A 19,199-nucleotide genomic window follows, 5' to 3' on the forward strand; every position below is an offset into this window, starting at 1 on the left:
TTTGCAAGCGATGAAACTAACGCTACTGTCATAAGGGCTGAGGGGAGATAAGCACTGTACATGGTCTTGGTGTTTTGGAAAAACAAACAGGTAGAGTGTTGGTTTGGTGTCAGAAAAAGAAACGATAAAAAACTTTGAAATATTTACAAGTAGAGTATCAATCACGCCTCAGTTTCATATCCTAGAAAACAATCAAAACAGTCTGAACCTTTGAACTCTGAGTTGTTATTTCTGAAAAATAATGAGCTAGGAGTTTTGATCTCTTTGGTTTTTAATTTGTGAAGCTTCAAATCTGTCTTTAGCATTCAATACAACAACGAAAATTACAATGTTCTGGTATTGTTTCATGGAATCTACGTTTTACACTACATCTAGAGACAGAATCATACTGCCACAGAGCCACTGGCTGTGTTCTACCTTGCCACAGACATCCACATCTTACGTGGCTTTTCGGTCCGCTTGGTTTTGGCTCATAGTCCAAACTATTCTGTAATTCTTAGACAGGGCATTGTGTCATTTACCTTTCTTCATTGACAAAAACTAAACCATGCAAAATGGAGACACCAACATCATCAATCCGAGCTTTTATTTCTTCAATATCACCATTCTTGCTCCTTCTGATCTCAATATGGAAGTCTCCTCCAGATTCAGCATAATCACGACAGAAGGTGTAGGTACAGGAAGACTTGAAGGAAAAGATGCGGCCGTTGAGAGCTCTGTAGATGCCGTCACTCCACGTAGCCGTTTCCCCTACACAGCAGAGAAGACATTCACAGTGTGGACACAATAAGCTCACCTTCTAGCGCCTTTGTATATTTATGTACCAAGACATCATAATAAGGGTCAATTGTGCCCAGCCACTGAGTGTTTGTGTTTTTGTCCTCTCACTACTACGAACCTGAAAGCAAAGCAGTAACAGGTTTCCACTCTAAGCCTGAAATGATCGGTTCTGGCTGAAACACAATTCTAATCAAAATATCTATTTTTCCTTGGGGGAGGAAAGTATATTGTGTCCAAGATGGGGAAGGGAGGAAAGGAAAATAAGGCAGTTGATATTTGCTTGATTATTTTGCTTCTAGTAAAGAGATTTTTTATCCCGTGTGAATGTGGTACCATTTGTATCAAACGAGTATAAAAATTAGATTACAATTTTTAAGTATAAACATGTATGTGTGTGTTGCATTTGTGTGCATTTGAAGCAAACAACGTAAGTGTGGTGTCATTCAAACTTGCATTGGTCAGACAAACAGTTGAAGGAGAGATTGTTTGTTTGTTTGTTTGTTTGTTTTTAATTAGTTGTAGGTTTTAGTTACTTTGTGACCTCTGTGAGGTACTGGGTTAGGTCTAAACATAAGAATGCACACTGAATTGTGTTTCCTTACCAACAACTTCGTTTGCTTCTGAGTATGTGGGAGTCGCTTCTGGAACATGGGAGCCTTTTTCTATTCAACACAAAATACAGATAATATTTAAGTTTAGACATACATTGATTCAACATGTACTTAAAAGGATATGGGATTTTTAAGTGGAAGGTTAAATGTTGTCCACTAAGGTACGTTTTGTTTGTTTGTTTGTTTGTTTGTTTGTTTTTTAACCTGAAGGTGTAAAATTGCTCTTGAGAACTGGGATTTGCCAAATTCATATTCATGATTTATCTTGGAAATCCAGTTTCATTTCTGGGCCCAGTCAGGCATTGCATGGCTTGAAATCCTTAAGGGACAATTCATTGCCATCATGCACAAGCACTAACATGACCCATATATTATACAGCTATCTAGTCTGCTTGCAGAAATAAAATATTATAAGCAAATATTTATTAGAAGCCACAAACAAGCAAGCCAAAAGTGCAGTTTAGTCTACCAAACTATTATCTAATAGTGCAATTACATATGCTCATGGAAAATAAAATCTTCCTAGATCAAAGAAGAATATGGATACCTTGAAATTTCAAATCCTCTTGTGTATTGCAAATAAGTAACTTGATTTGAAATCTCAGAGTCAGGATTAAAATTCCAGAATGTCAACCATAACAAAAGTAAGTATTTCAGGAAAATTTTAAATACTTTTCACAATGATGTTATTGTCTGCTTATGTATTGTTTAACCACTCTCTTTACCATGGATTAGCTTTACTTGGATTGTACGGACATAAATAATATTCCTAATTTATTTAGAATACTTTATAATTTTGCCTAAAATGATAAAGGAGAAGTGGTGTTATGCTTTATTAAAATTCCCATAAAACATTATTTGTCTCTTAGTCATGAAATTTATTTAAACACCTGATTGGTCCCCTAAACCGTTTACTCAGGAAGTGCTAACAGGCTCAATATTGTTAACACAGTGACACAGTGATATAATTTCCCAGTAAATGAGTAACCAACAGAACATTTCAAACTTATATTTGCATAAGTCACAAATCAAATTACCTGGAGTACTGGGTGGTCCAGATGTACTGTACCCTGATGAACTTGTGGCACCTGTTTTAACACAAAATCAGACTCAGTAAATTGCAGTTTTTAAAATATGATGGAAAAACCATGGATACAAGTTCAGCAATCCTCATGCTTGGACCGCAAGAAGCTGTATACAAGAAAATACAAGTTATCAACTCAATTTCCACTGAAGAAAAAAAAAAGAAAGAAAAAGAAAAACAAACAAACAAACAAAAACATGTCACATTAGAGTTAATTTATTCCAGATACATCATTTTAGAATTTGTTAATAGAGAGAACACATTTTTGTGCATATAGGGATAAAATATCTTATTTCAATTTCAGTGAAAATCGCTTCCACCAAGAGCTGTATTATATTTGAAATATCTGGGTATCAATCCAAGATAGCAACTGAACAAAGAATTCCTGGCCATAGGAACTGGGAATATGAAAGACACCAATTAGATGAGTGAAGCCTTTACTATCAAGAAACCTAGGGTCAGAACCAAAAGGAGAAGTGGACACATGCCCCATCTCTAACCCAGAAGCTATCTCCAACTGATAATCAGTTGCAATGAAAAACTTAGTTTTCTCCAAGGGAGTCCCTCCGGGGGAAACTAGTCACTCTTATGGCATCTATGCCATCTTAGAAAGTTCTTTGTCCTATAATGTTATATGAGGACCTTCTTCTTCTTCTTCTTCTTCTTCTTCTTCTTCTTCTTCTTCTTCTTCATCTTCTTCTTCTTCATACATATATTATGGCCTTTAGTTTTGTTTCAGGCAGGCAGCTCATAAATACATTTCCACTTTTGAAAATGTGCCAGGCCAACCGAATAGAAGACCCAGAAATAAACCCATGTACCTATGAATACTCGATTTTTGACAAAGCAGCCAAAACCATTCAATGGAAAAAAGATAGCATCTTCAACAGATGGTGCTGGTCTAATTGGATGTCTACATGCAGAAAAATGAAAATAGATCCACATTTATCACCCTGCACAAAACTAAAGTCTAAGTGGATCAAAGACCTCAACATAAAACCAGATACGCTAAATCTGTTAGAAGAAAAAGTGGGGAACAGCCTAGAACTCATTGGCACAGGAGACAACTTCCTGAACAGAACTCCAACAGCACAAGCTTTAAGAGCAACAATCAATAAATGGGACCTCATGAAACTGAAAAGCTTCTGTAAAGCAAAGGACACCGTCATCAAAACAAAACAACTGCCCACAGATTGGGAAAGAATCTTCACCAACCCTTTATCTGACAGAGGGCTAATATCCAGTATATACAGAGAACTAAAGAAGCTGAAAAGCAACAAACCAAGTAATCCAATTAAAAAATGGGGAGCAGAGCTAAACAGAGAATTCTCTGTAGAGGAATATAGAATGGCAGAGAAACACTTAAAGAAATGCTCAACATCATTAGCCATCAGGGAAATGCAAATCAAAACGACCCTGAGATTTCACCTTACACCCATCAGAATGGCCAAGATGAAAAACTCAAGTGACAACACATGCTGGAGAGGTTGTGGAGAAAGGGGAGCCCTCCTCCATTGCTGGTGGGAATGTAAACTGGTACAACCACTTTGGAAATCAATCTGGCACTTTCTCAGACAACTAGGAATAGTGCTTCCTCAAGACCCAGCTATACCACTGCTAGGCATATACCCAAAATTTGCTCAAGGACAATAAGGACATTTGCTCAACCATGTTTGTAGCAGCTTTATTTGTAATAGCCAGAACCTGGAAACAACCCAGATGTCCATCAACGGAGGAATGGGTACAGAAATTGTGGTATTTTTACACAATGGAATACTACTCAGCAATAAAAAAAGAGGAAATCATGAAATTTGCAGGCAAATGGTGGGATCTAGAAAAGATCATTCTGAGTGAAGTATCCCAGAAGGAGAAAGACAAACATGGAATATACTCGCTTATATAGACCTAAAAGATATGATAAACATATTGAAATCTATACACCTAAAGAAGATAATGAAGAAAGCAGACACGGGGTATGATGATCAATCCTCATTTAGAAAGACAAATGGAATATGCATTGAATGTATGACAGGAGTCAACCGCAGAAGGCATCTGAAAGACTCTACCTAGCAGTGTTCCAAAGTAGATACTAAGACTCATAACCAAACCCTTGGCAGAGTGCAGGGAATCATATGAAAGAAGGGGAGTTAGTCTGATGGGGAAAGGATAGGAGCTCCACAAGGACCAAACATATCTGGGCACAGGGTCTTTTCTGAGATGGACATTCAACCAAAGACTATGAGAGGATAAAACCTAGAACCTCTACTCGGATGTGACCCGTGATAGCTCAGTAATCAATTGGTTTCCCATAGTAAGGGGAACAAGGACTATTTCTAACAGGAACTTAATGACTGGTTCTTTGACCTCCTCACCTCCCAAGTGAGGAGCAGTCCTGTTAGGCCACAGAGGAGGACTTTGCAGCCAGTCCTGAAAATACCTGACAAAACGGAGTCATATGAAAGGGGAGGAGGTCCTCCCCTATCAGTGGACTTGGAAAGGGGCAGGGAGGAGATGAGGGAGGGAGGGTGGGACTGGGGAGGGAATGAGGGATACAGAATTAACAAAATGTAACTAATGAGAAAAATAAAATTAAAAAAAAAAAAGAAAGAAAATGTGCCAGGCCAGCAATACCTAGTTCACAGGGGAACTCAATCTGAATTTGTCCTGAGATTTTCTTCTTCCTCCCATTTTCTTTTGGATGCATCCATGATCACAGGGGATATAGTTTCATGTCATTATAAATAAGAAGGTAGATAAATTTTTATCAAAAAATGGTATTAAAAGAGAAATTTTCAGGGCTGGAGAGATGGCTTAGCAGCAAAGAACACTTGATGCTCTTCAAGAGGACCTGAGTTGGGCTTCCCTGTTCCAATATCACAATTGCCTATAATTCCAGTTTGCAGGGACCTGTCTTACCCTTTTCTGGCCTTGGTAAACATCATCACTCATGCGGCATTCACCCACAAACACACACACACACACACACACACACACATTCACACACACACATCTTTAAAAGGAAACACTTTCTGTTTGTTAGGGTATCTCCCTCGTGCTGGTTAGTTCTTCACAGAGCAAAAGATTTTGCCTTAAGTCTTCATCACTAGTTTTATCCTTGATTGATTCTCCCTTTTCTGTTAAGGCCAACAATAGGTTAAGTCCTATACTCTTTAATGAAAATGTTCTACCTTGGTTTCACTAAGAGTAATACCTTTAGAAGCACGAATTAGGAATTAGAGATCATGTGTCATGAAGACTCTACAGGCCTTTTGATTTGGTTTATTTTAATGATTACTATGCGTTACCTGAAGGTGTGCTTTTGTTTGTACAGTATATTTGCAAGTTTCCATGTCAGTTTCTAAATACAGGCTTACTTAATCCAAACTCTTCTAAAGCCAAAGAACTCAAAAACATGTAACAAACAAGTTAATTCAAACTTGCTGGGCTGCAATGTAGCTTAGCTATAGAGGACTTGCCTGGGAGGCATGAGGTTCTGGGTCTAATTCTCAATACGATTTCCCACCTTTAAAAAATGATGAAATATTTTAACAGATGATAACCTTATTAATACTGATGCACATTTGTGACTCAGTACTACCAAGATTGAAAGCCAGCCTGAGGCTGTGTACCAAAGGCCAGGTCAGCTAATGTAACATGGTAAAACTCTGCATCAAAAGCCAAAATATTTCCCGAATGACTAAGGACATTGAGCATTTCTTTAAGTGTTTCTCTGCCATTCGATACTCCTCTACAGAGAATTCTGTTTAGCTCTCTACTCCATTTTTTAGTTGGATTACTTGGTTTGTTGCTGTTTAACTTCTTCAGTTCTTTACATATTCTGGATATTAGCCCTCTGTCTGATAGAGGGTTGGTGAAGATCCTTTCCCAGTCTGTAGGCTGTCATTTTATTCTAATGACAGTGTCCTTTGCTTTACAGAAGCTTTTCAGTTGTTGATCTTAGAGCCTGTGCTGTTGGTGTTCTGTTCAGGAAGTAGTCTCCTGTGTCAATGAGGTCAAGGCTCTTCCCCACTTTTTCTTCTAAGAGATTTAGTGTGTCTGGTTTTATGTTGAAGTCTTTGATCCACCTGGACTTAAACTTTGAGCAAGGTGATAAATACAAGTTTATTTGCATTTTTCTACATGTAGACATCCAGTTAGATCAGCACCATTTGTTGAAGATGCTTTTTTCCATTGTATGGTTTTGGCTTATTTGTCAAAAATGCAAATCAAAATGACCCTGAGATTTCACTTCACACCCATCAGAATGGCTAAGATCAAAAGTTCTAGTGACAGGACATGCTGGAGAGGTTGTGGAGAAAAAGGAACCCTCCTCCATTGCTGGTGCAATTGTAACCTTGTATGACCACTTTGGAAATCAATCTGGCACTTTCTCAGAAAATTAAGAATAGTACTATCTCAAGATTCAGCTATACCATTCCTAGGCATATACGCCAAAAGATGCCCTACCATTCAATAAAGACATTTGATCAACTATGTAACTATGTTCATATCAGTTTTTTTTTTTTTTTTTTTTTTTTTTTTGTAATAGCCAGAATCTGGAAACAACCTCGATGTCCCTCATTGGAGGAATAGATACAGAAAGTGTGGTACATTTACACAATGGAATACTACTCAGCAATTAAAAACGAGGAAATAATGAAATTTGAGAGCAAATGGTGGGAACTAGAAAAGATCATCCTGAGTGAGGTAACCCAGAAGCAGAAAGACACATAAGGTAAAGACTTATAAGTAGATGTTAGCCATATAATATAGAATAAACATACTAAAATCTATACTCCTAAAGCAGCTAAACAACAAGGAGGACCCTAGGGAAGATGTTAATCCTCATTCAGAAGAGCAAACAGGATAGAGTAGAAGTAGGAAAAGAAAAGGAACAGGACAGGAGCCTTCCACAGAGGACCACTGACTCTACCCACCAGGGTATGGAAGGAGATACTGAGACTCAAAGCCAAACTTTGAACAGGGTGCCGGAAACCTTATGGAAGAAGAGGGAGATAGAAAGACTTGTAGGGGACAGGAACTCCACAAGGAGAACAACAGAGCCAAAACAAAAACAAAAACAAAAACAAACAAACAAACAAAAAAACTGGGCCCAAGGGAGCCTACAGAAACTGATACTCCAACTAAGGACCTTTCATGGAGAGGACTTGGATCCCCTGTTCAGAGGAAGCCCATAGGCTGCTCATTTTCCTAATGGGTTCCCTAGTAAGGGGTGCAGAGGCTGTCTCTGACATGAACTCAGTGGCTGGTTCTTTGATTACCTCCCTCTGGGGGTGCAGTCTTGCCATGCCACAGAGGAAGATAATGCAGCCAGCCTTGATGAGACCTGATAAGCTAGGGTCAGATAGAAGGGGAGGAGGTCCTCCCCTATCTAGGGAAAATGTATAGGGGAAGAAGAGGGAGGGTGAGTGGGACTGGGAAGAGATGAGGGAGAAGGCTGCAGTGGGGATATAAAGTGAATAAATTGTTAGAAGTAAGTAAATTAAATTTAAATATAAACAAATAAATGTATCAATAAGAAAAGATAGCAATGTCTCCAGTGCTCTTAGTTTAAGCTTTGCCTGTATTTATACCTGTTAGATGTTTAAGATGTTTAAAGATGAACATTTAAATGCAGTTTTTTGGGTTGCTGTTAATATAGTATTGTTTTTCTAAATTTAGAAATATTATAAATAGCAAGTCAGGAATGAAACATCAAATAAGATAAAGCTAGGAAAACTTTTATATACAGAAATATATTTTCAAAAGTGTTAAAGAGGAAGTGGCTGAACAAGGGATTTAAGGGATATAAAGGGTTTTTTTTTTAAAAAAAATAAGAGATTGTCCCCAATCAGAAATGAACAGATAAGGAAAAACCAAAGTGTGAACCACAAAGGTTTGTGAAGGATGCTTGGCTATATTTCAAAATTATTTTTTAAATTGTTTTAAGCACAAGTATTGCTAGAATGTATGTATGTGTGTATGTGTTTATTATTACAATTTATTCACTTTGTATCCTGGCTATAGCCCGCCCCCATCTCCTTTCAGTCCCACCCACCCTCTCTCTTCTTGCCCTACGCCCTATGCCTAGTCCACCGATAGGGGAGGACCTCATCAGGCAATATTCTTTAGACATTAGGAAGGAGCTTCAAAGGTAGACATTGTGGTGCCTGGCTACACCTATGTCAATATTTACATTTTTAAGGATTTGTTTATTTCTTTTATGTATATGAGTAAGCTCTTTTCATGCACGCCAGAAGAGGGCATTGGATCGTATTACAGATGGCTGTGAGCCACCCTGTGGTTGCTGGGAATTGAACTCAGGACCTCTGGAAGAGCAGCCAGTGCTCTTAACCGTTGAGCCATCTCTCCAGCCCCCTTAATGTTTTTAATTTTTTTAACCAGTTTTTGATGGTTAATGAGTGTGGGTCATTAACAGTCAGTTTCAGCATGAGCTATATAAAGCTCCTACCTTTACTATCTCACTTTTAAAATCTATCTCAACTGATCTACACCACTATGACATACCACTGACATGTGACTAAAGATACTGTTACATTATTTGACAAAAACGTGTATCTTAAATGACAGTTGGTTTGAATGAGAGTGGCATCCAACCTCCGTTCAAACTACTTCTTTTGCCTTTGTCATTTGTCCTTCAAGTTAACTGTGCTCAACCAACTGAGAGTATTCATATATATCAAACAACTGCAAAACAGAAATAGAAATTCTTTATCATATCATCATTGTGAAGGAGATACTTTACTGAAATGACAATTGAGAATATATGTCAATCCTTAAATTTCGCTTCCGGAGTATCAGCAGTGGTGATAAAACATATAAGCAAAGTGCCAGCGAAGATGGTCACAAATACAAGAATAAGCTCAACTCGTGCGAACCCTGCCCCCTGGAACAAATGCAGAGAAACAACAGGGAAAACAAAGTGGTTTTGAAAAGGGCGATGCTTGGTGTTGCTCTAGAAAAGCAGTGTCCTGAAAAATACCTTCCCTGGATGGGCTTCTAGGAACACAGGGCTTTGGCCCTCTGTGAAAGGAGAGGCCTTCAGCTTTGAGGATGGATATCTTGGGAGACAACAGTTGCAGGATATTTTCTATAGAAGCCGACCTCAAGCAGCTATGGCAGGCATTGAGATACTTTGTATAACTCTATGTTTTCTGGCATTAACAAACATGGCAGGGCTCCTTTCTAAATGAATTTACATAGTAACCCCTGTTGAAGGGAACATCCTAAACCAAAAGATTATGAAACCCTTAATTTACAAATGTTAAAAGGAGTTACAATTATCAGCCCGGGTTAATCTATACAAAGAAAACCTTTTGCCTTCTATAGGGCAAAATAATAACGGCATGAAGTTCACAGTGTTCGCTGAAGGGACGCTCCCAGGCCAACTCTGAAAAATGGCTGCTGGAATCACTCACGGGACACTATTAGATTCTGTGGCAAGTGTCAAAGGATCTCATGACTTGAGTCACCTGGAAAGAAGTGCAGTAAACAAACTATTCTTGTCACGTGTCACGGCCTGTCTGCTATGTGATAACTCAGAGTTTTGACCAAACCTATGACTTTGCTTTACCCTGTATAAAAATGTATACTCTTGTGTGCGGGGAGGGGGTGATGCTAACCTTGCTTTATCTCAGACACCTCTTAAAGAATGTAAATATTTCTAGATAGACAGAAGCTTAGCCAACTACAACTAAAATTATTCAAGAAGTTGTTCTGTCTAACAAAACCCTCGCTTTCTGAATCTCCAGAGCCCCAGAAACTTTCTGAGGGTAAAGGGGTTACACAAGCAAACTGTTAGAAGACTTGAAAATTTTCTTCAAACAAAGAAAAGATGTCTGAAAGTTTTAAACACACAGCTAAGCTCTAATTACAAATCTGTCAATATCTGGCATTCTGACTTTATGTTCAAAGTTGCTTTAGTATTTTTCTTTTAGGGATTGTTCTTATAATCATGTTATAGTCGTGTCGTCTGTCCCCATCCCGGACTTTTCAACACTGGATTCTTTCCTGAAATTGCTCTTTTATATTCTCAAGTATATAGCCATGTTTAGGTGGTAAGCTTTTAATTTCTTTTTAATTGATTCCAATAAGCCATATTTACCTTGAAACTAATTCCCTTTTAAACCAGCCACAGCAATGTTTGGAACACTATGGAAGAAGACTGGTCTCTACTATTTCTGTTTCAGGGGATATCTGCTTTATAAAAATCAGGACTGGAAATAGCAGTAGCAACTTACTTAGGATGAAAAACAAAAGTTTTTCATCTTTTAAATAGCTTCAAATTTTATTAACGTTTATGGCCAGTAAATGTTACTGATCTCCAAACCAGGCACAGGGATATTTTCCTCTGGCAGAGATTCACCCCCTCCCAAACAGGGGTTACGGCTAAGCCCAAATAAAATTAGTGTGCCAAATAGTACGCCAGGTTTTATCAGATGATCGGAAAGGACAGCTTCAGATTCAGGGTGATGGCATGTGGATCACCAGGCTAAAGGGCAGGCCTGTCAATAGGCTCCCTTTTGTCTAGAGCAACAGGATCATTCAGTTGATTAGTATAAAAAAAAAAACAAAAAAAACAAAAAAAAACAACTGTCTAACAGGATGGATTCCTACCACAGACAGTAATACACCACAACAGTAAAGAAAATGTTGGTTTTGTTTGTTTGTTTACTGATCGGAAATGGAGATCTAGAATCAAGTGGGGTTGGTCCCGTTTGCACTAAATGGTTTTGTTCAAGCAATCTATGGGCAAGATTTGCCCCAGGGTGGATTGGTGAGAGTTGTACATTAGGATTTCTTTGGGTATAAGGAAATTTTTCGGTATAAGAAAAGTTTGCTGGACGAGACTACCCTGAAGGCATTGTCATTTACAAACCAGAGTATGATGGTGTTTTGTAATAAATAGGACCTCTAACAGCAGCGACAAAAACGAACAGACAAAAGTCCACTAACCTCTGAGTACACTCCTAAATTCAGGAGCTAAAGTCATGAGCACAGACCTCCTACAAAGCAGATGGCCTTGATCTGGCCACAACACAGGAGACCCCTGTCGTTATTACAATGGACCTCTGCCCATACACAGCTAGCATCATTGGGCATATGTCCTCAGTCTCCCAAGATAAACACAGCCAAAGCAAAGTTATCTAATGTTCCTGTAAATTTTAATAGTTTACTACCAACATACTCTCAGCAAACTCATAGTAAAGATTTCCTATTTTTTGTGCTAATTTCAGGATTAAACACAATGATCAATCTACTGTGTAATTTTTATTTTGTTGTCATGTTTTCCATAGATCAGAAATGTCAAAACTTTGACCTCTGCATAGGTAGGATCTACAATGATATTCAGCCTTAGAAACCTTCAGAAAATTGAACTTCAGTCATCAACAACACTTAAGGGAAAATAGAAAAATTTGAAAGAAATGAAGACAGGATAAAGTCAGAGGGAAAGTTAAGGGGACATTAAAAAGGAAAGAAGCCACTCCCTTATGTTTGCTGAAAATTGAGATCATCTCAGAGACAAGACTTTAAACCATGTTATGGCCCAACATATACTGAGAATTCCTTAGGTATGTGACTAATGGTTTTATCCATATTAGTCTGAAATCCTGTCCAATGCACCTCTACATGACCTTACTGTCACTTACTAAAGAAAAATATCATAGACAAAAATAAGTTTTCCAAGGTCCTTTACATAATCTCTGAAGTCTTTGAACAGGGTAATTTCAAAAGCACAAAAACAAGACAGATACAGAGAGATATTAACAGGTTGATTGATCAATACATAGGCAGACAGATATAAATAGATAGATAGATGGAGAGGGAGAGAGAGAGAGATGTAGATACATAGGTAGATGAGAGAGAAAGAGACTTAAATGTCATATCTCTGGAGGAGTATCTCAAATGTGTACTCTTTCTATACATCATCCTCTCTCCCTTGATGACAACATTAAAAAATATGTTAAAAACCACTTTTTAATAAACTTCAACTTTGCTTTAAAAAAAAGAGAGAGATGCTAATTCCTAATACATTCTGCAACAACAAAAACAAAGTCTGGATATCTGCACTAATGCCAACAAACATAGGATACAAAAATTCAGTGTCTCTTGTCTACCTCCATCAAGTGACAGTTGAATAAAATCAGCAGCAAAGGATAATGATTTCAATTTTATTAGTTGAACATAAATGATGACTACAAATTTTTATACCCAAAGATGAAGAACAACTAAAAGACAACAATTTTATTGCTGTGTGACAAGGCCATTTTTAGCAGATTCATTAATAGCCAATCCTGAGCTAAAATTCATATTATTACAGAATGACGTATCATTTGATTTTTAGGTTTCTACTGTAGCCAGATATGAAGCCTAATATCCTGTTCTAGTGCATACTGAATATTTTTCTGAATACTCATTTCATTGGAAGGTCTCAGGCCCACATTGGTGTGAGGGGGCCATTTCCTGTACCAATTCCTAAGAGTTGACACCATCAAAGTGGATGTCGCACCAGCCATGAATATTATCGTCACCCTTTATAAAATTCCTCTGATATTGCATAAAAGAAGATCAATTTGGTTATGCATCTCAGAAATCTGCAAAAATTACCTAGCCATTCAACTCTACATCCAGGATATAAAGATTAAGCCAAACTTATCCACAATAATACTAAGCACCAGAGTGAAATCCAAATCAACATAGAATGAAGACAAACAAGGGAACCAAAACAATCCCCGGCTCCTTACATGCCAACAAAGGATAAAAGGCTTCTACTAGATAATGACTAAATAGAGCATGAGACTTCAAAACTCTGACTTGATTTGTAAATCATGATGTGAATGTTAATTATTTTCATTGTTGTTTTTAAAAGCAGATTTCAAAAATCATGATTTTAAAGTGAGAGGTTACTCTAAATATCTAAACCACAGGAGCGGCCCTGTAGGTAGAACAGGCATCTCCCGGACTAACACCAGTGCCGGCTTGTTCACTTTGTGTAGAAGGATCAACGCTGGCTGAAACGTTACTTCTCGTAGTACTTCCAGGCCCAGAAGACAAATTATTGCTTCCTAATGGAAAATCAAAAATGATAAAAGGTAATTATGAAGGATGCTATTTGCTGGCATATTTTAGGAATGAAATGCAGGTCAAGATGCCTGAGACACCCCCATTTCCAGTATTCAAGCTTCCAGCCCCAGAAGAGCCATTGCTATCCTTTCCATTCCCCCCACTTCCACCAGACCCAGGTTCTTCCTGGCTCTGGAGTTTCTGAGTTTCTGAGTTCTGGTTTCCCGGGTCTGTGGAGGCTCCAGCTAAGGACTTTGACACACTTATCTGATTTGAGTCACCTGGCAAAGGTAAAAATCACAATCACGAAAATGACTTTGGCTATGCATTCATCTTCATATCTGCACTGAATGGGACAAGGATTTCACAGCTAGACTACTGGAGATTCTAGCCTATCTACAGCTTTGAGAACTGTGGTCCACCTTTTCCCTCAAAGTCTACATCACTTTAACCATGGCCAAAAAGTGTAGTGGAATCAGAAAAACCCCAAACAAACAAAAACATTTACTCTTCCTTTTTCCGTTCATGAATCTGGAGAAACTAGTTCTCTCTCTTTGTTGGAAAGTTACAAAACAATAATAATTTGGAATACATTTACTTTTTTTAGAAGGACCCAACAAAGGAAAAGTGGATGAGAAATAGCATCAGCACTGACACTCATGGATCTGAATTCAGAAGAATTCTGCTCATTCCATCAGACCTGGACCTAAAGTTCTTTTCGCTAAATGCTCTACACAAAACCCTAAACCTCTTCCATTTACATTCAGCAAGATCAGTAGAAGGTTGTTGAAAGACTGTATTGTACAAAGATGACCAAAAAACATCTGATATGAAATACCTGACAGAAAACACTCCAGATCCTGAATTGTCCATATTCACTAAAATCACTGTCAGTAAACGGCTTTGACCCAGATCCATGACCGACCACAATTCTGCCCTTCATTTCACTAGTCCTCTCCCAGGGAACTTAGAACTAGCAAATAACTCAACTGACAATAAAACCAGGGTTTGGAAGCTCAGGAAAATGTAGATGTGATTGCCAAACACTAAGACTTGACTAACAGGGCTATTGATACCAGTTTTTTTGTCTCCAAATTCATCTGCTATATTCCTTGTTAAACCTTGCATACACTTTTGATTAGGCATGCAAACTGTAGGAGGTAAAATAAAATCATCAGAAAACAAGTCAAACATTTAATATTCATATTTGTATTCAGACAAATTAAACTGTCTGGTCCCAACCATCTGGCAACACAAACACTGAGTTGACAAAAAGTACAGAATCTAAACTACATCCATCCTTGCTTCTATGCCTCTCCTTGAGTCCATGCCACAAGACTAGGTTCCCAAAGAACTGTTAGTATAGTTTATTGCCAGAGGATGAATTTCATCCAGAAATTTCAAGTTCAAATTTATCTCTACCCTTCCTTCAGAACTGACTAATTAAAATCACTCAATTCCATCAAATTCGGTGAAATGAAGTGCTTTAAACTACTGGTTGGAATTAGGTCTCGCTGGCTCACACTCTTTATTCAGACTGCCTGGTCCTCTGCAGGCATATCTCCTTCTTCCCATCTTACTTTGACCTGTTCACCTGTCAATCTCTTCATCTTAGGGTTGCCACCTGAAAAATGTTAGGATTAACAATTTTACGACAGAAAAAAAAATTCAATCCTCATCAACTCAAATGGTTTTGTCTGAGGAAAGAAACACCACCATTCTATGGGCAACAGCTGAATTATTAAGTGTGCTTTGCTCTAACCAATGTGATTCACAAATCAAGTCTGTCTTCAGTGTTAACCTTTGCTTCTTTTTCAGACACATCCAGAAACAGATGATGACAGCAAGTATTTCCTCCATAGGAAATTCAAAATATGAGTACATGCTATAAGCAGGATGTCCCTGGAATGGACTATAGGTCAAGAGACCTGAGCCACTCTCATTTCCATCATTAAAGGGTCCAGCCCCTACAGACTGACTACTAATCAGTCTCTCCATTCTCCTCACTGACTGTTTTCCCCAGAGTATGAGGAGGTCTCCTGAATCTGTGGGGACTCCCAGTGATGACTGCTGCCCACTGTTCTCATATGTGTCACTTGACAAAGGCAAAACCATGACCATAAGAATGACGTTGGCCGAAGGTTTGGTCATGAGTCTTTGTATCTGCTTTGAAAACACTGCTAGTTAAGAGTCTTTCAGATGCGCTCAGTAGACTCATGTCATACGTTCGGCAGAGTACAGGGAATCATATGAAAGAAGGGGAGTTAGTATGATGGGGAAAGGATAGGAGCTCCACAAGGACCAAATATATCTGGGCACAGGGTCTTCTCAGAGACTGTCATTCAACCAAGGACCATGTATGGCTATAACCTAGAACCTCTGCTCAGAGGTAGCCTGTGGTAGCTCTGTAACCAATTGGTTTCCCATAGTGAGGGGAACAAGGACTATTTCTAACAGGAACTCAGTGACTGGCTCTTTGACCTCCCCACCCCCTAAGGGAGGAGCAGTCCTGTTAGGCCACAGAGGAGGGCTTTGCAGCCAGTCCTGAAGATACCTGATAAAACAGGATCGGATGAATGGGGAGGAGGTCCCCCCATATCAGTGGACTTGGAAAGGGGCACGGTGGAGATGAGGGAGGGAGGGTGGGATTGGGAGGGAATGAGGGAGTGGGACACGGCTGGGATACAGAGTTAATAAAATGTAACTGATAAGAGAAAAATAAAATTAAATTAAAAACGAAAAGAATGACTTTGGCTGTACATCAGCCTCCAGAACTTTCCTGTGTGAAAATAAATAGGTTTGTAGCTTGGTTACTGGAGATCACAGGGTCTCAAGAGTCCTGGGAATCATATGGTTCAATTAAATCAAACAAAGCCACAAAGGTCAAACATCCACTTTGACCTTCTCTAATGGCACTATTGGAAAGTAGTTCTCTCTCACTGAAGTGAGAATAAAAATGTAAGTCACAAAACAAAGAGTTGTGAGCACATTTAAAATTCTGAGGAGGACCCAACTTAGTAGAGTGGGTGTGCCTATGTCATAGCATCCTCACTGGGACTCATGAGCCACGTTCCAGGAGGATTCAGGTCTTTCCTCAGTCCTTGCCCAAAAGCTCTCCAGTCCTGTACACCAAATCCCTCCTTACACTCACAGTTCTGCCAAATTGTTAGAAAATTGTTGGCAGACTGTATTATGCAACAGCATTAAAAAATATCTGATAATAAACATATGACAGGAAACACACCAAGAATATACCAAGTCAGAGAAATCCTCTTCCATGTTTCACTAAGATAGTGGTCAGCAAAGTGCTTTGACTCAGGTCCATGAACAACCACAACTCTTGCTTTTACTACTCCTATACCAAGGAAACCAGACAACTGGCAAATGCCTCGGCTAGAAATAACAAATGTTTGCAAGCTAAGCATAATTCCGACTGCGCTGCCACACGAATACCTGACACTTGAACACCTGAGCCACTGCCACCAGCCTTTCCAAATTTGTCTCTTAAGAGAGATAGTAATAGAGGAAATCCTTTCATATGAGACATGTCAGCTGTAGGAGGTAAAGGGATATCATCAGAAAACAAGTCAAACACATAATACCAATACTATGTATCCAAACAGATTAAACTATCTGCCCCTAACCATCTGACACTACGTAACTGACACCTGTAAGTTCATATTCTCTGTTCTCACAGACAATGACTTGACAAAAACCAAAGTATCCAACTAGATCCGACCTACCTTCTATGTATTTTCATGAATCTATGTTCTAAGCATAGATTACCAAGGATCTTTTAGCATAAATTGTTGTCAGAGCATGAATTTCAACAAGAAATTTCAAGTTCAAATTTATCTCTGCCCTTCCTTCGGCAATGACCAATTGAAATGGCTTGGATTCCTTTATGATCAGAGAAATGAAACACTAAACTTGACTGAATTTAGATCTCACTTGTTCACACTGCTTGGACTAACCGCCTGATCCACTGCTCTCATCCCTCGTTCTTCTAATCCTACCATGACCAGTTCCCTGGTAACTTTCTTCATCTTACAATCACACTTTGGAAAAGGTCAGGATTCACAATCTAAGGCAGTAAAATTTCAATATACATAAACAAACAGTTTGTTCTGAGGAAGGAAACATCAGAATTTAAAGCTTCTAACCGATTTACTCACAGGCCATCTTCACCAAACCAGTGTGATTCACAGATCAAGTCTGAATTAACTTTTAGCCTTCCCTTCTTTCTCAAACGCATCCAGAATGAGATGATGGGAGCAAGTGTTTCCTCATAGGAAATTTAAAGTCAGAGTACATCTTATAGCTAGACGCCCCTGGGATAAAATGTAGCTCAGGATACCTGAGCCACTCTTGTTTCTACCATTGAAGGATCCAACCCCTGCAGAAAGACTGTTAATATCTACGTTTTCCTCACTTCCACAAGATAAAAGTGGTTATTTCCCTGGAGAATCAGAGGGTGTCCTGACTCTGTAGCATCTCCAACTGATGTTTACAGCCCACTATCCTCATACGAGTCACTTAGAAATGGTAAGATCATAAACATAAGGATGCTTTTAGCTGTACATCATTCCTCAAAGCAGCACTGTGTGGGGACACATAGGCTCATAGCTTGATTACTAGAGATCATGTGCTATCAAGAACCCTTGGACTCACATGGTCCATTTTCATCAGGATATATGCAAAAAATCTAACACATCTATTCTGACCTTCTCTAATGGCAAAAGTGGAGAAACCAGTTCTCTCCTTTTGATAGATAATGAAAATGCAAGTTATAAAACAATGAGTTTTGAACTCATTTAAAATTCTCAGGAGGACCAAGCTTAGTAGCATGCTATCCCTGTGCCACAGCTTCATGTCTGAGAATCTTGAGTCCAGTTCCAGAAGAATTCAGTCTCTCCCTCAGTTGTTGCTACAAAGTTCTTTTCAGTAAATGCTCTACACCCAACCCCTTTTCCACCCACAGTTCGGCCAGATTATTAGAAGGTTGTTGGTAGAACGTATGACGCAAACATGACCAAAAGGAACTGATCATGAAATATGTGACAGGAAACACACCCAGACTCTGCCTTGTCAGAGAAATCTTCCATGTTCACTAGGATCATTGTCAGCCAAGGGCTATGATCCAGATCTATGACCAACAACACTGTGCCTTTCACTTTCCCAGTCTTCTACCAAAGCACCTAGACATTACAACTGGCAAATATTTCAGCTTCCAACAACAACAACAACAAAATGCTTTGCAAGTTCAACATAATTCAGTTTTGACGGACACTTGACTACCTGAGCCATCAGAACCACTCTTTTGATTGTTATGTACTCCTTCCAATACTTTCTTTAACTTGGCCCATGTATCTTCTTCATGTGTTTCAGCTGTAGAATGGAAAATCATTGCCATCAGAAACATAGGTCAGAAGTGTAATATTCATATTTAGTATTCAGACAAAATTAAAATCATCACCTTACCACCTGACACCACAGCAGCTACAATCTTTTAGACAATTTCTTGATCTCAGAAACACAGGCTTGACAGAAACTCGCAATTTAAGCTAGATACACCCTGCTTTCTTCTTAACAAAAACAGAAGAACAGTGTGGTCTCTCATTGGGAACTCAGAATGAGGT

The 19,199-nt window shown here is 38.7% G+C and overlaps 1 protein-coding gene across 1 annotated transcript in view; it reads right to left on the bottom strand.

Annotated features, from left to right (window-relative positions):
* LOC129690980 (mucin-19-like) overlaps nt 1-19,199 on the bottom strand; it is a 78,049-nt gene that overhangs the window by 48,578 nt on the left and 10,272 nt on the right. The window contains exons 4-6 of the mRNA XM_055626815.1: nt 2,429-2,479; nt 1,383-1,442; nt 522-750 (exon numbers count right to left, since the gene is read on the bottom strand). Of these exons, the coding sequence (XP_055482790.1) occupies nt 522-750; nt 1,383-1,442; nt 2,429-2,479 (340 nt within the window). The remainder of the gene's footprint in view (nt 1-521; nt 751-1,382; nt 1,443-2,428; nt 2,480-19,199) is intronic.

Source organism: Psammomys obesus, unplaced genomic scaffold (assembly GCF_907164565.1).
Source record: "Psammomys obesus unplaced genomic scaffold, mPsaObe1.curated_primary_1811, whole genome shotgun sequence".
Classification (NCBI taxonomy): domain Eukaryota; kingdom Metazoa; phylum Chordata; class Mammalia; order Rodentia; family Muridae; genus Psammomys; species Psammomys obesus.